The sequence below is a fragment of the Lotus japonicus genome, chromosome 3 (assembly GCF_012489685.1).
Source record: "Lotus japonicus ecotype B-129 chromosome 3, LjGifu_v1.2".
Lineage (NCBI taxonomy): Eukaryota > Viridiplantae > Streptophyta > Magnoliopsida > Fabales > Fabaceae > Lotus > Lotus japonicus.
In genome coordinates, this window is record NC_080043.1 from 97252814 (window position 1) to 97272873 (window position 20060).

Below are 20060 nucleotides of genomic sequence, written 5' to 3' on the forward strand. Positions count from 1 at the left end.
TCAGACTTTACCCCTTCTTCTCATTCTTCTCCTTCTTCCTCCCACTTTCCTCACCCTCCTTGCACATATCCTTCTTCCTCCACTTTCCTTACCCTCCTTGCACATGTCATGTTGGTGATTTTAGTATCATCAATGGATTTTAGTAGTAATGTGATTTATTGTAGGCCGATGTGATTATGCGTTAAGCTCGTAAACGAGTTAGGGTAGTGCGGAGTGCACGCTTGTTGAGCCAACGCATAATTGACCGCGATTAGATTGCGGGGTTCCAAGGGGCGGAGCCCCTGGCTCAGTTTTATACACAGAAAACAAAAACCGATATTTCTCTCTACATTCCTGATCTGTTCTCATTTGCCTGAAGCAGATTGTTCTTCAAGAATTATCCCAACAAGGATTTCGTGAACCGAGGCAAGAATAGGGTCGAAATACTTTGTTCGGAAAGTGTACGAACACGATTCTTCGAAGTTATCCAGGATTATCATACCCAAATTTCTAATATGTCCTTCTTCTCCTTCTTCATCTCGACAGTACATGAATGCAACAACAATAAACCATGACAACTTTAGTTCATGATAAATCAAGTAAAGTGAAAAAAAGGGAAGTGTTTAATCAAAAGCGTAACCCCCATCCAGTCAATGCTTGAAGAAAAATCCTAAAACACTCATTCACTTGTCAATCACTTCCCATTACTTCCCGGTTCCCAACCAACGTTCAGGGAAATTATTCTCTTTCTCTCTGAACTTTGCTTTACTATATAACTAGAACTCTTCTTACCCAGCAACCGTGTAGGAGTATTAATTAATTCCTTCAATTTCAAAGAAGTTTCCAAGTTCCAACACACTCAAATTCATTCAGCCATGCCTGAATCACAAACCCACCTCCTCGCCTATCCCTTCCCATCTTCCGGCTACGTCATCCTCCTCCACGGCTGCGCCATCCTTTCCTCCTTCTTCCATCTTCTCTTCTGACTAAAAAAGATTCAATCTACCTTCTCTCTTATTCCTGTTTTTGAGTTTGTCAATTTATGTTTTTGCCCTTCTACCAATTAAAAAACTAAATCCATCATCTAATTCTAATCTTTGGGATGCCTCTAATAATAACCAACAAATGGCAAATGCTTATCTTGTGTACGTAGATCCTAATTTAACGAAGTCCCTGGATCATGCAAAGCACATTGTTGGTTGTTGAGATCAATTTGATCAAAGAAATTCTTCCTATCATATCATTCTGTAGTTAATTAACTTATATAAGTAAGACAATAGAAAGAATTTTGAGATTTAGAGAAATAAACATGTCTTGAAAATCGGTCTCCTTCCAATCTGTTCAAGAAAATGGAGAGAAATGAAGATGTGGAGATTGTGATCGTGGGAGGTGGTATATGTGGCCTTGCAACAGCCCTCGCCCTTCACAGGTTTAATATTGCAAGCCAAATGTTTTGTTGTTTCCTTCTTCTATATCATCATTTGATTTATATGCATGATTTAATGTTTCTTTAATTTAAGATTTCATTTGCATTAACTTAAATGTAGGAAGAGCATTAAAAGTTTGGTGTTAGAAAGATCAGACAAGTTGCGAGCTACAGGAGCAGCCATTATTGTGCAGGCAAATGGGTGGCGTGCTCTTGATCAGCTAGGTGTTGGTTCAATTCTTAGACAAACGGCCATTCCAATTAAAGGGTAACATCATCTTTCGATCTCGATCTCGATCTCGATGTCGATCTCACTCACTAAACTAATTAATTTGTATTGGATTAACTAATATTTAGATAGCTCATGAATGATAATAACTTAAGCATGTTGTCAGGGGGAAATTTATAACGCTTAATGAGGCTGAGTCAAAGGAAATACCATTTGGGTGAGTTGCATTTGCAGTGCATTTTTCAATACTATTATGTTTAAATTACGTAAATAGAGCATTTTACACATCCTAATTAATTTTGTTGATAAACAGGGTTCCTCACGAATTTCGTTGTTTGAAGCGTACTGATCTGATGGAAGCCATGGCCAATAGTTTACCGGAGGGAACTATACGTACCAGTTGTCAAGTACTTTCCGTTGAATTGGATCCAGTAACACATGATCAAAAACTTTTGCTAAGCAATGGAACCATCCTTCATGCCAATGTATATATCTTTGTCTTTTGTACATTTTCATATTTTGAAATCTTATATATTGGTGTCAAAACATATCCACAGAGTCAATGCCTTTGTTTGCATAGGTAGGGGTGAAAATGCTAGCTTGTTAAATCTTCTTAGCAAGTACTACATTTATGAAATTGCAATACTACAATTACTTACTTATACATTTGCTGGTGTAAGGTTGTTATTGGATGTGATGGCGTGAATACTTGCATTGCAAACATGGTTGGATTACAACGGTCTAATTTCTTGCCCTTCTTGACATGCGTGGCGCGAGGCTTCACAAATTATCCAAATGGTCATCAATTTGGTAGTGAGTTTGTTATGATGGTCAGAGGTCATGTCCAACTTGGAACAATCCCAGTGACGGAAAAGCTTGTTTACTGGTTTTTAACAAGGCCAAAAACTTCTCAAGGTCATTCGTTAACTTTATCAACTTTCAATTCAAACAATACCTGCTCTTATTTATTTTATTTCTTTGGTTAATAAGTTTATCTTCAATATATCTTTTATGTGTTAGAGATTTAAATTTTGAGGATTGATTTTTGTATTTTTGTTTCAACCTACAAAGCAGATTCAATAATTTCAAATAACACAAGTCTTATTAGACAATCTTTGATGGAATCAATGAAGGGTTTCCCAACACACGCAATGGATATGATACAAAATTGCATGTTGAACTTCTTGCATCTCACTGACTTGAAGTATCGTCCACCATGGGACTTGATTCTTAGCCACTTCCGGAAAGGCACAATAACCATTGCTGGCGATGCACTGCATGCTACAGGCCCATTCATTGCACAAGGTGGCTCAGCTTCCATAGAAGATGCAATTGTTCTTGCTAGATGCTTGGCCCAAAAGATGCATAGTGCTAAGAACAACGCGATAAGAAAGAGAGATGTAGAGGAAGCATTTCATCAATATGCTAAAGAAAGGAAGATGAGAATCTTTTGGATCTCTTTGCATAGTTTTCTTATTGGGAAAAAGCTTGATGCACAATCATTCATAATGAAATCGATTATCATTGCACTCATGGTGATTCTGTTTAGAGACCCAGATTGGCATACCCGCTATGATTGTGGGACTCTATAGGGAAAATGAATGGGTATAATGTATTAATACTCATGATTTGAAATAATATCATTAATTTCAGTTATTCTGTTTACCTAATATTATAGTGTCTAAGTTAGTTTTAAAAATGTTTAATACAGTTGCACTTATTTCCTTAATTAGGTTAGTGTAGCCTCACTACAAGAATACAGGGCTTTAGCGGCGGTTGAAAGTAGGACCGACGGCGGTTAAAACCGCCGCAAAAAATTACTCCCGGCGGTTGCCTATCCGCCGCCAAGTTGAGCGTCGGGGACTTATTTACCGGCGGTTGGGTCAACCGCCACGCAATCTGCCGTTAAATAGTTTACGGCGGTTATAACCGTCGCCAAAATAACTGATTTAATGCTATTAACTGGTAGGATTAACGGCGGTTGGAACCGCCGCCAAAGAACTTGTATATTTAGGGGCGTTTTCAACCGCCGCCAAGTACCTTCCTTCAACGATGTAAATTTGGATGTTACGGCGGTTACAACCGCCGGTAACATGAAATAAGTTATGTATTTTTGTGGACTTAGCGGCGGTTGTAACCGCCGGTAAATCTATAGAAAATTAACGTTATTTTTTCTTTTTTTCCTGTTTTTTTTTTTAGACCTGCTTTATAATTTTCAATGCATATTAAATTAACTAACAAAGGGAAAATGTTGTGGCAAAGAAAATCCATTCAACCACGAAATACTTGCATAAACATATATATATCCATCAATTTTTCACATTGAAGCTAAGAGTGCTTAACACAAATCCAAAATATAAGGTATGTTCCACAAAGTGCACATAACATGTTCCACAAATTGCTCGCCAGAAGCCCCAATGCTTGACCCAATAAGCCACCAGACTCTCCTACTGGTTGGCTACATGAATTCCACTGGGTTAATATCCTATTGGGAGTTTTTGTAGACAAGACATCAGCTGCTCTTAACTTTGATGGAATAATATGACCATCGGGATCTAACACGACATGTGACCGAATATGAGATTGCAATGGAAGTATAAGATCAATTAAAAACTGAAGTTGAATAAAAAAAAGTGACATACCTATGGCTATGTTGGCTATGTCACTTTTTAACTAGCCTATCAATTGTTGCTACTTATTGGCTATGTTTGACATGTAATTTCAGCTAGCTTAACTAGCTAGATTAAAAACTCTTTAAAAGTGTTTGGTGAATGGACTTATTTCAGGTAGCTTATCGCTACGTTTGACATAGGCTATGTTTGGTATGTCATTTTAGCTAGCTTATAGCTTATTTTACTAGCTTAAAACTTATTTGACTAGCTTAAAAACTCTATAAAAGTGTTTGGTGAAGAAGCTTATTTCAGTAGATTTAAGCTTTAAGCTATAAGCTATAAGCTATCTCGCTTAAAGCTTAAAGCTTATAGCTTATTAAATGTATTCTCATTTTTATCCTTATTATTTTATTAAAATTTCACCTTTAGCCTTACATGACTTTTACTAAACCTATTTACTTATCAGTTATCACACTTGTCTCTATGCACTCCGTTCCCGCACACATATAATTAATACTTTGGAATAAAATGAATAATTTTATATTACAAATTATTTGTTTTATTCTATTTAACTTAATAAAAATATAGAAAATTAAATAAGTAAAAATTAATATTATATTTTTAAGATGATAAATAACTTGAGTGAAATTAAAATATTCAATAATAATTTTAATATTAATAACATATAGGTATTAATGTGAAAATAAAGTAATGTTAAATATAAAAAAGAATTATACAAGTATGTTATTTTATGTCATTTTACGATTTCAGCTTGTTCAACAGCTGGTTTTACCAAACACTTTTGTTCTAATTACGTTGCTTTTCAGCTATCAGCTTTAAGTTTTCAGATAACTTATAAGCTTTCAGCTTTCAGTTAGCTTGTAAGCTTTCAGCTAGCTTTTCAGCTTTTAGCTAACTTATCAGTTAGGCATGTCAAACATATGCTATGTTTGGCATGTTTAGCTGATAAGCTAGCTGAAAGCTGAAAAGCTAGCTGAAAGCTTATAAGCTAGCTGATAGCTGAAAGCTGATAAGATAGCTGAAAGCTGATAGCTGAAAGCTGAAAGGCTACGTGATTGAAACAAAAGTGTTTGGTAGAACTAGCTGTTAAACAAGCTGAAAATTGTAAAATGACATAAAAGGACATACTTGTATAATTATTTTTATATTAAACATTACTTTATTTTCACATTAATACCAATATGATATTAATATTAAAATTATTATCACTTTAAATATTTTTATTAGCTACAGTTATATATCATCTTAAAAATGTAATATTTATTTTTATTAATATAATATTTATAATACTTGTGGTGCGTAGCGGTGTGGCGGGAATGGTGGCGGAAACTGCATACGTAAGTGTGAGGGGAAAATAAGTTTAGTGTTTTTATAAATATATAAGGGTAATGGTAAAATTTTAATAAAATAATAAGGATAAAAATGAGAATAAATTTAATAAGCTATAAGCTTTAAAGCTTTAAGCTACTAAAATAAGCTCCTTCACCAAACACTTTTGAAGAGCTTTTAAGCTAGTCAAATAAGCTATAAGCTAGCTGAAATGACATGTCAAACATAGCCATAGCCTATAGCTTATTAAATATATTCTCATTTTTATCCTTACTATTTTATTAAAATTCCACCTTTAGCCTTATATATTTTTTACTAAACCTATTTACTTATTAGTTATCAGACTTACATAAAGTAATGTTAAATGTAAAAAAAAAATTATACAAGTATGTCCTTTTATGTAATTTTACAATTTCAACATCTAGTTTTACCAAATACTTTTGTTCCAATCACGTAACTTATCAGCTTTCAGCTAGGTGTGCCAAACATAACCATTGTATTTTCATTCAAGTGATAATGTCATTCTTTTTTCAATTTTCAAGTTGGTGTCAGAGCTCCCGATTATGAGGGCTCTGCTTATTGCACCCTCTTTCTTTTCTGGTCATGTAGCTTTGCCTTAGCTACGGTTTCAGTCACAGTGCTCTGTTCAGCCATCGTTACATTTTATCGCTCGGCCACTATTGTGTTTCATCCATGCGTTTCGCCTTATTATTGGTCATTGTTCAGCCTGCACGAACCACCCACCATGGTCACACTGCCCAGATCGACCATTCCACGAATCACTATCGCCGGAAAGGCTCTCCGCAGCCTCAAGCATGTGTAAGTCACGCGCCTCCATGTCGACCTTTGCTCGCAACGTCACATTCACAGAAGTACTCATCGGTACCTCCTAGTTATGTTTCCAAGGTCGATTAGTTCAGATCATCCCTCCTGCTTACTAGTAAAGAAGATTGGTTGTTCCCCGTTGTACGAACGTGAAACTTGACTTGTTGAGCCACTATCAGCCTTTTGTTTCCTTTTTTGTGTTACTTTGTTGCATGTTTATTTCTTTCTTCACTATGTATGAAGAGGAGACACCAAAAAATAAAGATAAACTCGCCTCTGAAGGGAAGTCTCCCTCTCTTCCACCCTTGACTCATAATGATCTTCCGATACCCAAAGATCGTACCGACTGGATGAACACAAATACCTCTAGTGGGCTGAGTTTGTTTGTACCACTCTTAGTTGTGGGTAATCAATCTAGCTCGTTCTCCACACTAAGTAATGGTCAACACTTTAAAAGAGGAAATCAAGCTATAACCACTTATTCACTTTGACTTTTGGACTTGCTATGCTCCCGATTGAGATCACCATCACATATTCACATGTGATATGGATATGATAATTTTAAATGTCTATAATGTCGTATCTACCTAAAACGTTATCTAAATTACTCATTTGTGATAACTTATGAATACACCGACATCAATTTCTAAGGATATTAATATCTAATACAAAAGAGGATTCACCAAGATCTTACATCTAAAAATTCCATGTTAGAAATCTCTTAACTTTGTGTAGAAGTGCTATATCACTTTTGGCAATAAGAAGAATGTCATCAACATATAATACAAGGAAAATACATTTTCTCATACTAAACTTATGAAATACACAATCATAAAATAAACATTATGGTACCTGACAAATAATGAATTGAAAATAAATATTGTCTCCAAATTAACTAAAACATAGCAAACCATTTCCAATGTTATTAACACAATATTGGTTTTGTTAATATCAGCCCTTAGGACCGATGATAAGAATACAAAATTGGAAAGATTTTATGAAAAAATAAATTAAAAATACAAAAATGCAATCATCAAATGCTTTTTTCTATAAACTTTCCACTTTCACTTTCTTACCTCGAGCCTTAAAGGTTGAAGACGATCGAAGTAATAATAACAATAATAAATATAATGTCTTTGGTGCACCCAAATTTAAATGGTTAGAACCATCTAACTGCACGTACTTAATAATTTTGAGGATGGAAATCATTGTTTTGCATAGCCCCAAAAGTCCATTTCTCCCCGCAAAGAAAGTTGGTTGATTTGGTGGACAGATTGTGGGTTTGCATCATCAAACCTGACCTCTTTAGTTGAGTCTTCATTTCCAAGATGAGAAGTCACTAGCCTATCAAGCACCCCCCATTCATTCATTCCTTCACCTCTTCCACCACCCATTTCTTGAGGCGGTTCACACGAGCCGACTTCCATACCGGATTCTGAAACTTGGTATCTCAGGCCATCACTACCACTCTCACAATCTCTAGGGTTTGTCATGAGCTGCTTGAGAGGGGGATCTGAGGGTAGAGATGATGCATAAGAATAGTCATTGTAAACCATTGGTTTGTGGCTCTGAAGAAGAGGTTGTTGGGATTGGAAAAGTGCGTATTGAGGTTGGTTTTGCAAGTGTGGATAGTGATGAAGACCAAGCTCAGGTTTATCCAGCTCAAACCCTGATGGGTTCCTAGTGTTTTGTTGTTGTAGTAGCAAGTATTGGTTGTCCCTGTGCATGAAAGAGCGGGCATTGGCTCCTGAGGAGTTGTTGATTGGTTGCTCTGAATTGTGAGCGGAGCTACCTTCATTATTTCCAATCTTGAATAAGTTCTTCTTCTTAAACACCCTGCACACCACCCACCCATCTTCCTACAAAAACATGTATGGAAAATGTTTCATATACATACACACGACCATAAAACGGAGAAATGATAAATATGATATATGATATGATGTCCTCGAGGGAGAGAGATCATGTACATACATTGGTATTTCCTTCAGGATCATTTGCATCTTCAAGGCGATACTCGTGCATGATCCAATCAGTCTTTTGTCCATGAGGAGCCCTGCCTTTGTAGAAAACAAGAGTTTTTCTCATTCCAATCTTCATGTAGCTATTTCGTATGCACTTGTCTCTGCCGGTAGCTTTCCAAAACCCTGCGTTTGTTGCCCTATTGGTCCTTGACCCTGTAGGGTACTTTCTGTCCTTGTGACTGAAGAAATACCACTCGTTTTGTGGGGTTGATCCAATTTTACATCTTTCTGTGCATCATAAAAAACACAAAATTCTAACACATAATTAAGTTTAACATATATGGAGAGAAAAAATATAACAAATGGTGGTAAAACTTAATTAAATTAGGTGGCCTAAATCAACTCTGATTTTATATGCTGTTACTAGGTAAAGAGTTGATACGCTTGCCGTTATTTTAAGGTAATTGTTAAACGCACCCCCAAACATCTAATCTTACCCCCACCTTTTAGGTGTGTGAACTAGGCACTAATAAGGATGTAGGAGCTATGAACCATGCATCTGCATCTGAGGAACGATGGTTAATTTTTTGTATTTGTGTTTTATGTACAAATTCTACTGATCATTTTGTATCATCAATAATATTTATTGGCTTTTAAAAAACTTATACTCCCTCCATTCCTATTTATAAGAACCAAATAAAAGTGTATCTTGGTCATTTTTATAAGAACCAATTCAAATTTCAAGATGCATTAATTATATTTTGGCAACAATACCCTTATTTAATAGAATCTTCTCTTTCTTTTCATTATGCAACTCATTAATGATAAATATAAATTTTAAAAAATAAGTTGGGATTTGAAAAGTTGAGATAAATTTGAACAAATTTAATACTATCAACCACTTTCTTAAGGGGCGTGAAATGTTAGTTTGGTTCTTATAAATAAGAACGGATGGAGTAATAAAATATTTTGCAAATAAGAAAACAAAAGAGTAGCCATCCAAGAAGAGAACAAATTAAAGGTATGGAGATGAGCATGTTTGAAAAAAAAAATTAAAGAAATTTTTAGTTTCTAAAAACAGAAGAAAAAAAAACTTTTGGTATGAACTATTTTATTCTTATAACTAAAGTTCTCATTTCAGTTATTAAAAATTCTCAAAATATCTCAAAAATATTTTCAGTTTTTTTTTTTTCATTTTCAAGTAACAAGTTAAATTTTCAACTTATCTTGTTCAAATTGTTTTTTATTTTCTTCTTCTAAAAATCAAGTTTTAAAAATTGTGTATGAAAATATTTTAAAATCTAAAAAACTGAGAAGAAAATCAAATAAATCATCCGAGTATGTCATCTTTGCTTGAATTCATCCTTAAGTTAATTAGTAAGAAACACAAAAGAGTATGCAAATCATATCAATGGTGTTAATCAATTGTGGTGATTAATAAAAAAGGATTACACGAAGAAACAGGAAAAGCCACGATTGAACTTAGAGGAAACCAAACATTAAATTAAATGAAGTAATATAATGGTACCACTTTACCTTGTAAGTCCCAAGGCTCCATCTTGTTCAAGTCCACCTCCCTAATAACATCCATGTCAAACTTTTGAAAGGACACCTTCTTCTTCAAGTAGTAATGAAGAAGCTCTTCATCCGTTGGATGAAATCGAAATCCCGGAGGAACACCACCATTAGAAGAAGCCATCTATAATCTCCAAATTTAAAATCTCAATCACTTACACAAACAACAATAACATGTAACAATAACAAGTACTACTATTCTTCTCTTTAAACTTTGAAAAGAAACTATGAGCAATCAATTTGTACGTGGGGTTGTAAGCATGGAGGTTATATACCTTCATGGTTGTCAACGCCACCATTACTACACAATTGTGACACTAGAAAGGGTTGACGGCCGGTGACTACGCCTACGGGAATGGTTAAAGCTATTTATCGTAAAAAGCAAGTTTACGAAATGAATGTGACTTCATGATTGTGATATTTTATTCATATCTTTTTATCACTTTGGTTTCTTTTACTAATATTTTTAGAACTAACCATAAGGATCCCCACAAGCATATGGAGAGCGTGTAAACGTACCTATCCATATTAGTACCTACATTCACAAAAGAATATGGTTTTTAGATACGAATTAAGTTATCATAATTGAAAGTAAGGACATTATTAGTAAAACAGAGTAAGTTTAAAAATTTGTTAAGAACTTTTTAGTAAGCAAAAAAAGCTTAGTAAGCACAATTGTAAACTAAGTTTAATCAATTTAAATTATTATTTGAAAAAAAAAACTTAAAAGGATAAAAATATCTAGCATGTATATAAATTGATTTTAAATAAAATAAGATAATTTGTTTTAATTTAATTTTTAAATATGATAAAAACTACATTAGTAAAAAATATTTCAAAAAAAAAATATTAAATCTTATTTATGAAAAAAATAAGAGTAGTATCAGTTTAAATTTAAATTTCAAATCAAATATCAACTTTACCAGCATTTTTTGAAGTGATAGCTAAGTAAATATTACATGAATAAAAAACAAAAAAAAATTTATATTTGATAGATGAAAATATTAAAATTATGAAAAATAAATTAAATTGATAGAAGGATACTTTTTTTATGTTAAATATCTCATATGGTGGTGCATGACCTTGATTGGCTTTGCTTGTGTGATAGAGCTTCTTGGACATGTCAGGGGTAAACTTGCAGAAGATATTTGTACGTTAAAGGCAGTGAGAGAATAGAGGAATCTATGGATCTAAAAAGAACTTAGAGTATTGCATAATGAGAAAATGTGTTATACAAATGAATGATTACAATTGTATTTATTGGCTTGGAGCTCTGCATGTCTCTTGGAAATCATATAGTTGGTCTTCCGAACGTTAGGTTACTTCTAAGCAGCCTTGCTTGTTTTAGGTAAAGATGGTTGTTGTGCGACCGATCAGCCTTAATGGGGATGAGATGTTCCTTGTTTAAGTCATCTAGTTCGCCTGTATACTACTTGGTTAGTTGCGAGACTTTTAGACCAACTGAGATTCTATTGGGCATTTTAGTCTTTTGAGCGGTTGGAACAATTGTTAATTTGGGTGTTATGTTTAGAGTGATTTATACTAGGTTCTTAAATGGTGTAATGATTAGTTAGTGAGTGCGGGGGTTAAAGATGACTATTTAATCTGGGATTATGTGTCTCTTAAGTTCATACATACTACACATGTTTATTGAGATTGAAGTGTCCCTAATGATTATGTTAGGTTACCTAGACAAAAGCTCGATTATTAGGCTGGCTAGTCGGAGCGGTAGCTTAATAAACACATGGTCCTCTAAGCCCATGCTTATTAGGTTTGAAATGTGTCTCATGAATTAAGTTGGGTTACCTAGTAGACACTAGCTCGATGATTAGCTAGGTCGGGCTACCGTGGGCGGTATAGTTCAGTAGTCACACAATCATCCAGTCTCTTAAGCCTTGTGCTTATTTGGCTTGAAGTGTGTCACGTAAATTAAGTTGCATCACCGTAGACAGTAGCTGGGTGTTTAATTCGGGCTTCCGTGAGTGATAGCTCTGTAGACACACTATTTTATGCTCAATTTAAATTTAAGTAAATTAATATATATATATATATATATATATATATATAGGCCCTTAACCATATTAAACATTTTTTTCTGAAATATATAACATTTTAAACTTAGTTGGACATGTATGGTTAGTTAATTAATTACTCGTATAAATTTAAGTGTTTTAATAGTTTATTATGAAATATAAAATAGTATCTTAATTAATAAATATACTAGTTTACCAAAAAAAATGTAGAAATCTAATTTATTCGTATCACAAGTACAACTATTCTTTCAAAAGTAGTGATAATTTTTTTTTTGAAATCCAAATATATAAGAGACTAAGCCCAGGGCATTGAACAACTAAAGTTCAAGCAAACAAGGCAATGGAGGGGATAATAAAAACAAAAATTTCCTTCCATCCACACGATAAACAACCGCTACCACCCTAAAAGAAAATGAAAAACCCGCTATGAACCAAGAGGCAAATAACCAAAAGGAGGCAATGAAAACAAAGCCAAACACCTAAACTAGAACCAATACCAAAAAACCTATAGAGACCTCGACACTCAGGACGGCCACCACTCCTTCATTTCCTTTTCTAGCCCGCTGATAGCCTCCTCGTCCCCACCATCAAAAGTCAAGCCCACAAACTTGTCTTTGAGCCACGCCTTCTTGGCCCGCGTTCAGTAACGATCACCAGAAGCACTCCCCGGGTCCGAAGAAGCAAGATGAACTGAAGGCGTAATCAAAGTAGGGACAAATCTGCCACCATCAGCCGCAACCAAATCCACACATGTGGTTGCTGCGCCCCCTCTTGAGCTTTTTAGGACGCCCTCTCCGACGAGGAAGAGAAGCAAAAGGTGACTCGACTGATGAAGATTTCCCCTCTCAAAGTCGTCACCAAACAGAGAAGCATCCTCAACGACATCTCCCACGCAACATGAGCCAATGAAACTCCTTGGAGATAAGGAAGGGATGCCAACACCAAATGACTCTACAGTTACCCAGTGAGACACACAGCAGGCAAGGAACCCCCAACTATAATTATTCACTTAGAGAAAAAATTGTTTCTGAATAACAGTAAACTTGAAATTCTAAGAGCATTAATTTATGTTTTCCATAAGAAAAATATATGAGAAGAGATAAAAATACATTTAAAGTGATAAAATAGAAAAAAAAAGTTTTAAAAAATAAATAACATTAATTGTACTTTTAATATATATGTGTTTAAAAGAGTTATTTTGAAACGCATGGATGAGTTTTTTTTTTTGGTAAGCGAAACGCATGGATAAGTAATACTTCCTCCGTTCTAAAAAGTTTGTAGTTTAAGGTTGTGACACCAAGAGTAAGAAAACAATTATTGATAGTACAATTTGACTATATAGCTCTTATTTATGGTGTTCTATTTTCAGGGATAGTGGTAACTATATCAAGAATTGCAATAAACATAGTGGATAGAGAAAGTTTAATAAATAAGGGTATAGAAGGAAAAAATCGGGGAAAATGCATTGATATCCTAAAATAACAAACTATTTGGAATATTGAAATCATATCCAAAACTACAAATTTTCTGAAACGGATGGAGTATACAACAATGGACCAGAATTATAATGCTATTGTATACTAATCCACGCGCTTGTTAAAGGAATGTGGACTAAATTAGTTTTCTGAATATAGTAAATGATCCCGAGAATTTAAAACCAGTATAATCTATGGGTAATTGATTGTTCTTAAAGCAATGCTAGGAAAATAGCTGCTAAAGCTTCTTGGGATTTCCACATTTCATTGGACGGTTGATCGAAATTTCATACTAATAAAATTCTTCTTCTTCATTCACAATATTTTATGTTAATTATTGACAATCATATAACTTTTAAAAAATTTGGGTTTAATTTAGTCTATAAAATATTCGTAGAAACAGTTGGAGACGCAGTAGCCATAGCTGGGGCACCCACACATGTGGGTATGACCTTAACAGTTGCTTCGTTTGATTCAATTGCACGCTTTCTTTCTGTATTTTTGCATGTCAATTATATATATGAAATATTATAAAAGATACATTATGTACGTAAAGCTGAATCATAGTAGTATAGTAGTTAATTATTTCTTTTTATTTTTCAAATCACATAATCTTCAGGTAAGTGAATCAAAGACAGAAGAAAACTAATGCTAGCTAGCTAGTTGTAGACTTGTAGTAATTCTAATTGATTACCTTCCTATATATCATAGGTTACATATCAACTTCGGAAGATAAATTTTCAGACTTATTCATGGAGTTCCCAAAGTCCATTTGCATATGCAAGTTTCTCCCATAAATAAATAGACTTGATTAAAATTCTTTGATGACAGCTTTTCATTCAGCTTGACTCAAATCTGGTGGAAATTTTGTACAATATGCATATGCATTCATAGCATTCATACAAATGTTCTGAAATACGGTATCCATTCCTTGATTTTGAAGTCATCTTTGACTATATTTAACTAGTAGTTTTATCGCAATGCATGCAATAGATCCATATACACCTTTTCGAATGTTGAATATTTTTTCTGGCATTCTTAATTTCCTTACGTGTAATATGTAGGCTTAATTGCACTTTTCGTCCCTGATCTATACCCTTTGTGTAATTTTAGTCCCATTTATTTAAAACAAGCAATTTTGGTACATCAAAGATCAGGATGTGATAATTAGGTACTTCTGTCAAATTGCTAACAAAGTTTGCCTATGTGGAATTTATTAGTGATGTGGATCTGACAAAATTGCCACTTCATTAAATAGAAAAATAAATAAATAATTAACAAAATTTGTTTAACCAAATTTATTATTAATAATTTTTTTTAATATGCACTATATATTAAAAAAAATCAAATTAGAGAAGGGAGGTATCTCCCGTTAAACACTAAAAAATCCTTCACTAAATAATATGCAACGAATAAGTATTCATGGAAACATGGCGGAGAAGGTTGGGTGGTGGTTGAGGAGGTTGGGTGAGAGAAGAAAGATGTATAAGGGCTAAAGGAAGGAGAATAACCAAAAGTGATTAAAAACAATTAGAAGCACCAAAAGTGATGTTAAAAGTTCATGTAAGCAATACTGACATCACTTATCCTTGTTTGGATTAAAAAAATTGTCAAGGACCAAAAGTTATAAAATAATTCTAAAAACCTATTTGGATTTGACCTATATATGTCAGAGGCCTAGAACATATATATTTAACCTTATAAGTATCACACTTTAGTAGATGGTCAGGGTTGAAGAGCTCTCATACTAGACAACGATGTAGCAACTGTGAGGCTCCACGTTCAACAATGAAGCTCATAGTAGAAGAGATGGAGAAGTGAAAGGGGAGACCATTATCATCTGAACAATAATGAATTTCGAATGGATTCGAGGGAATACATCTTGACACGACCACAACGCTTCTTCTACATCTCGGCGAAGCACTACTAAGAGAAGGAAGAAGGGAGTTTCAAAGGGAGTTTCAAAGTCATAAAATACTCATAGATCTTTGGCATATTAACCGCTTGTTTGTGGCGGGAATCGAGTCTTCAAACTTCAAAGTTCAAACAAAGCAGGAACAAGTAAATGCAGGCCAATAGATGAACATGCATCTACATGGTTAAAAATTACGCGGGAATAAATTGAACCACAAAGTGAAACCGCTTCCCTACACATATTAATTATTATTGTAGACAGTCATAATTAGTATTATTATTATTAGTAATAATAATAATAATTATTATTATTATTACTTCTTGAGTGATTGAATCTCTCATCTAATACCCAACAAAAAAAATCTATCAATAATAAGTAAGAAAATGCATCAAATAAAAAAAGTAGAATAGTAGACAAAATAGCTTGAAATTATCTTCGTCTTGTAAAAAAAAAAAAAACTGGAAAGTATAATTAGTTTACTTTTGAGTAACATCATTAATTTGACTGTAAAAAAAACACCAGTAATAATTTGTCTAAACAAGGGTAAGTGTTGACTAAAATTAAAAGATGCCACATTCTTTATCTGAAAATCGTGTGTCTATCCTAATAATAATTAACTTTTAAATATTAATAATTTCACTACCATATTCTATAAATACTTTTTTTTTGAACGTCTATAAATACTTAAATGTTTTGAAATAATCAATAAAATACTTACAAATTCATTAACTTTTTTTTTGTTACACATTAAGTTTATTTTGTACCAATTAAATTTAATTAATTTTAAAATTCTAAAATTTAGGTATTTACATACTCCTATCATTATTATTTTTTTGGAGGAGCATGTGATGTATGTATCTCGCGATAATGTGATTGGGAATGTTAAACAAGAGTTAGGTATTTTCCCTTTCACTGAAAACACGAGTTAGGTTGGAGCCTGGAGGAGAAGGAGGAAGAGATCAACGAATACCAATGTCGTCTTCGTCTTCGTCTTCGTCCCGTTTGATTCAATTCACTCGGATTCGTATCTCCACTTTCCTTCCGATCAAATCAATCTCAATCATGTAAGCGTTATCTCCTGTTTTCTACTTTTATTCATTCAGTTTCGATCAATGCGATCGCATATCGCTCTTATTAACAATATCGCAGATACATTCATAGAATTCAATTTTAGTTACATTCACTTGATCTAGGTTTTAATTCATCAGATCACACACCGAATTTTACTTTACTTGCATTCATTACCTGTTTCTTTCAATTTCATTATCGCAGGATCGCAAAGGACCGGAGATTTCTCCAACCCTAACCACTAAGTAAGCTTACCTCTGCATCTATCCCTTAATAACGCATACCTCTATTTTAGACAATGTTCTGTTACACTGCTCTGCATCAAGATGCCTTTTACTACTCTCATTATTCTTTTCATTTTCCTTTCTATCTAGTTCAAAATATTAGTAGCTGTTTCTCCTTTCGCGCGCGATTGTTAATTTGGTGAACCAATCCGTTGTAAATCATTTTTAAAAACCTGCGCCGCCAGTTTTCCGGTATATTTGTTTTTGCATTGATGTGAAGACTAGAATTCAACACATTGACTTCAATGTGGAGTCGTCGGTCGGCGTTGACTTCAACGGAAATGTAAACGCACACGTGTTTGTTGCATTTTTAGGCATTCTACTTTTCATTTGGTGAAACAATCAGCTGTAAATAATTTGTAAAAAGTTGCGACGCAAGTTAACATGTATACTTGTTTTTTGCATTGATGTAAAAACAAGAATTCGACACATTGACTTCAGCGTGGAGCCGTGGATCGGCTTTGACTTCAACAGAAACATAAACGCACACGTGTTTGTTGCATTTTTAGGCATTCTATTTTTCTGGAAACAATTTTGCCATTATTATGGACAAGTAATCTGCACAATAAGGTGCCGTGGAAAATTTTAAAGACGTCTTGAACTTTAATGAAGTTGATTGGATGTGGTCAGCCTTGAAAATTAAAATACACATTCATCTTCTCTTTATTGTTGAATCGAATTTATAATTTCCTACAAGCTTTGAGAATAACCATTTTCATGGAAAAACTTTATCAGATATATTTTGTTAGGATGCGCTTGGTTTGTGATCTTGTTTATTTCTGTGGATGCTTCTGAACACTGTTTTCCTTTTCTGACAAATGATTTTCTAGCTTCATTGCTTAGGTTCTAGTTTATCCACCCAGTACTGAAAGTGATGGGAAAAGATTGCGAGATTTCTTCAAGGCATCAGATACTGCAATTTTAGATAATCCAGTGCAGCCATTTGCCACTGATGAAGAGATCGACTCTGCAATTGAGGTAAATGCACTGCCTATTACATGATTGTGTGTGCTATCCTTGGTATCTTTTTATTTTTAATGAAGTCATCTTTGTAAGTGGTTCAGTGGAAAATGAGTTATATTGTCAGTAAGGCCTTTCCTGTCCCATTTCATGTCATTGGCACTCACAGTAATATGTTCATTATAATATGGCTAATTGTTCTTTATGTGTGATTACTTGTTCAGAAAGATACAACTTTATAATTGCTTCCCCATCTATCAGAAACAAGCAAAAGTTGAACCAGATATTGTGGTTTATAAGTTCTAAAACTAATGATGGACTGATGGTATTGGTATTTTCTTTTTATACAACTATTTTAGAACCTAATTACATTTGTAGAAGAATGTCTATAGCTGCTTTAAGCAAAGTTATTTTGATAATGCTGTCATAGTTGATATTGGCTATCTACTCTCATTTTTCTTATCAAACATTCATTTACCTGTGTGTTATATTTTTTCATTTTTTTATTTGTACCAATATTTTAGACCCTAAATTTGTAGTAGAATGTCTATTGCTTTAAGCAAAGTTTTTTGGTAATGCTGTCTTAGTTGGTATTGGCTATCTACTCTAATATTTTTATCAAACATTCATCTACCGAGTGTTATATGTTATATTAACCCATATGTTGAGATATTAGAGAAATATACAAATGTGATTGGAAACCCAATAGGATTCTACATGAGGGGATGTTTCTAGCAGAAACTTTTAGGATTAGCTTTTGGGTTTGTTGCTGGAGGGGGGGGGGGGGGTGATTTTGGAAAGTTTAACCATGGACCCAGTCTATAAATTATTCTCCCGGACTTGTTACTTCACGTGAGGATCTAGAGAATAATTTGTAGTAATGATGGTATTGGTATTTTTTTTTTGTACAACTATTTCAGACCCTAATTAAATTTGTAGTAGAATGTCTGTAGCTGCCTCAAGCAAAGTTCTTTGGTAATGTTGTCTTAGTTGATATTAGCTGTCTACTCTCATTTTTTTTTATCAGAAGTCATGTACCTATGTGTTATAGTTACCCATGTGTTATATCTTGAGAATTAGAGAAATATATGACATCAAACACCATAGGTTTCCACATTGGTGGGAGAAATTTGATAGGATTAGACCTAAATTTCCTATTACTAAGTTCTATAGGAGGCGCCACAATACGTCCTCATTTGATGGTGTGCGTTAGTAGCCAAACAACCTTGGGTTTCTCTATTTTATTATTATATTTGAATAGTTTATTTGGGTTAATATACTTTTCTTATTTTATTTGGTTTAGCATAAATAGAGGTGGCTAGACCTCTATTAGGATTAGTTTTCGGGAGAAGTAGGATTTGATGGCTGGCTATTGGAGACCAATTTGCAATTCTTCTAGAGAACATTCTTCTCTAATAATATTATATTTCAGTTACAAGTCAGAATTTGGTTGTCTCCAATAAGGATTCTCCTACTGTTATAGCAAAGTCATTCTAGTAGAAGCCCTTAGGAATACCTTTTGTGTGTGTGTGTGTGTTTGTGTTTGGGGGTGGGGAGGAGTGATTATGGAAAGTTTAGCCATGGACCCAAACATGCCATAAATTATCCTCCCGGACTTGTTACTTCACATGAGGATCTAGAGACTTAATTTGTAGTCATGATGGTATTGGTATTTTTATATTTGTACAACTATTTTAGACCCCTAATTATATTTGTAGTAGAATGTCTATAGCTGCTTTAAGCAAAGTTGTTTGGGTAATGCTGTCTTAGTTGATATTGGCTGTCTACTCTCTTTTTTTTTATCAGAATTCATCTACCTATGTGTTATATTTCCCCATGTGTTATATCTTGAGAAATTAGAGAAATATATAACATGAAACCCCATAGCCATAGGTTTCCACATTGGGGTGGGGGGGGGGGGAGAAACTATTCTAGGAGAAGCTATTAGGAATACCTTTTGTGTGTGTGTGTTTGGGGGAGGAGTGATTCCAGCGAGCAAAACTCCTCTCAGAGGCTGCTGCATATCATTTCACAAATCTAATAAAGATGAATTACTTTCAGTGAATGAGAAATCAAATTTGAGGAGTGTGCAAGCAGCAAATTGGTTGGTGAATTAACAAGCGAATTATCATTGTTCAAATGTGTCCTCCGAAGTAAATGTATGACTAAGGTGTAGCAACCGGAGGTTAGTTCAACACTTTTTAAATTATCGCTTGTTTGATTTATTTGTTGCTCGAGTATGATTGTAAAGTCCTCTACGAGGATCATATTGGTAAATGTATTTTCCATAGCAAAGCTATTGATTGGATAGAGAATTGTGTTATTGAGAACCCAATGGGTTTCTACATATAGGCGATTTTTATAA

At 34.0% G+C, this 20060-nt stretch overlaps 2 protein-coding genes and 1 long non-coding RNA gene across 3 annotated transcripts; 2 read left to right on the forward strand and 1 right to left on the reverse strand.

Moving 5' to 3' along the window:
* Window positions 1-766: 766 nt before the first annotated feature.
* LOC130747977 (monooxygenase 1-like) lies at window positions 767-3290 on the forward strand. Its single transcript, XM_057601053.1, has 6 exons — window positions 767-1408; window positions 1527-1673; window positions 1801-1851; window positions 1948-2119; window positions 2315-2549; window positions 2709-3290. Exons 1-6 carry the CDS (start codon window positions 1329-1331, stop codon window positions 3224-3226), a joined length of 1203 nt encoding a protein of 400 aa, XP_057457036.1. The 5' UTR covers window positions 767-1328; the 3' UTR covers window positions 3227-3290.
* Window positions 3291-7312: 4022 nt separating this feature from the next.
* Window positions 7313-10206, reverse strand: LOC130747978 (protein BEARSKIN2-like). The gene is made up of 3 exons (XM_057601054.1): window positions 9922-10206; window positions 8396-8673; window positions 7313-8280 (listed from the first exon to the last, which is right to left on the reverse strand). The coding sequence occupies exons 1-3, from the start codon at window positions 10082-10084 to the stop codon at window positions 7627-7629; spliced, it is 1095 nt and encodes a 364-aa protein (XP_057457037.1). The 5' UTR covers window positions 10085-10206; the 3' UTR covers window positions 7313-7626.
* Window positions 10207-16242: 6036 nt separating this feature from the next.
* On the forward strand, window positions 16243-20060 carry LOC130747980 (uncharacterized). The gene is made up of 4 exons (XR_009022568.1): window positions 16243-16447; window positions 16656-16696; window positions 17566-17713; window positions 19757-20060. It is a non-coding gene; the product is annotated as an uncharacterized LOC130747980 (long non-coding RNA).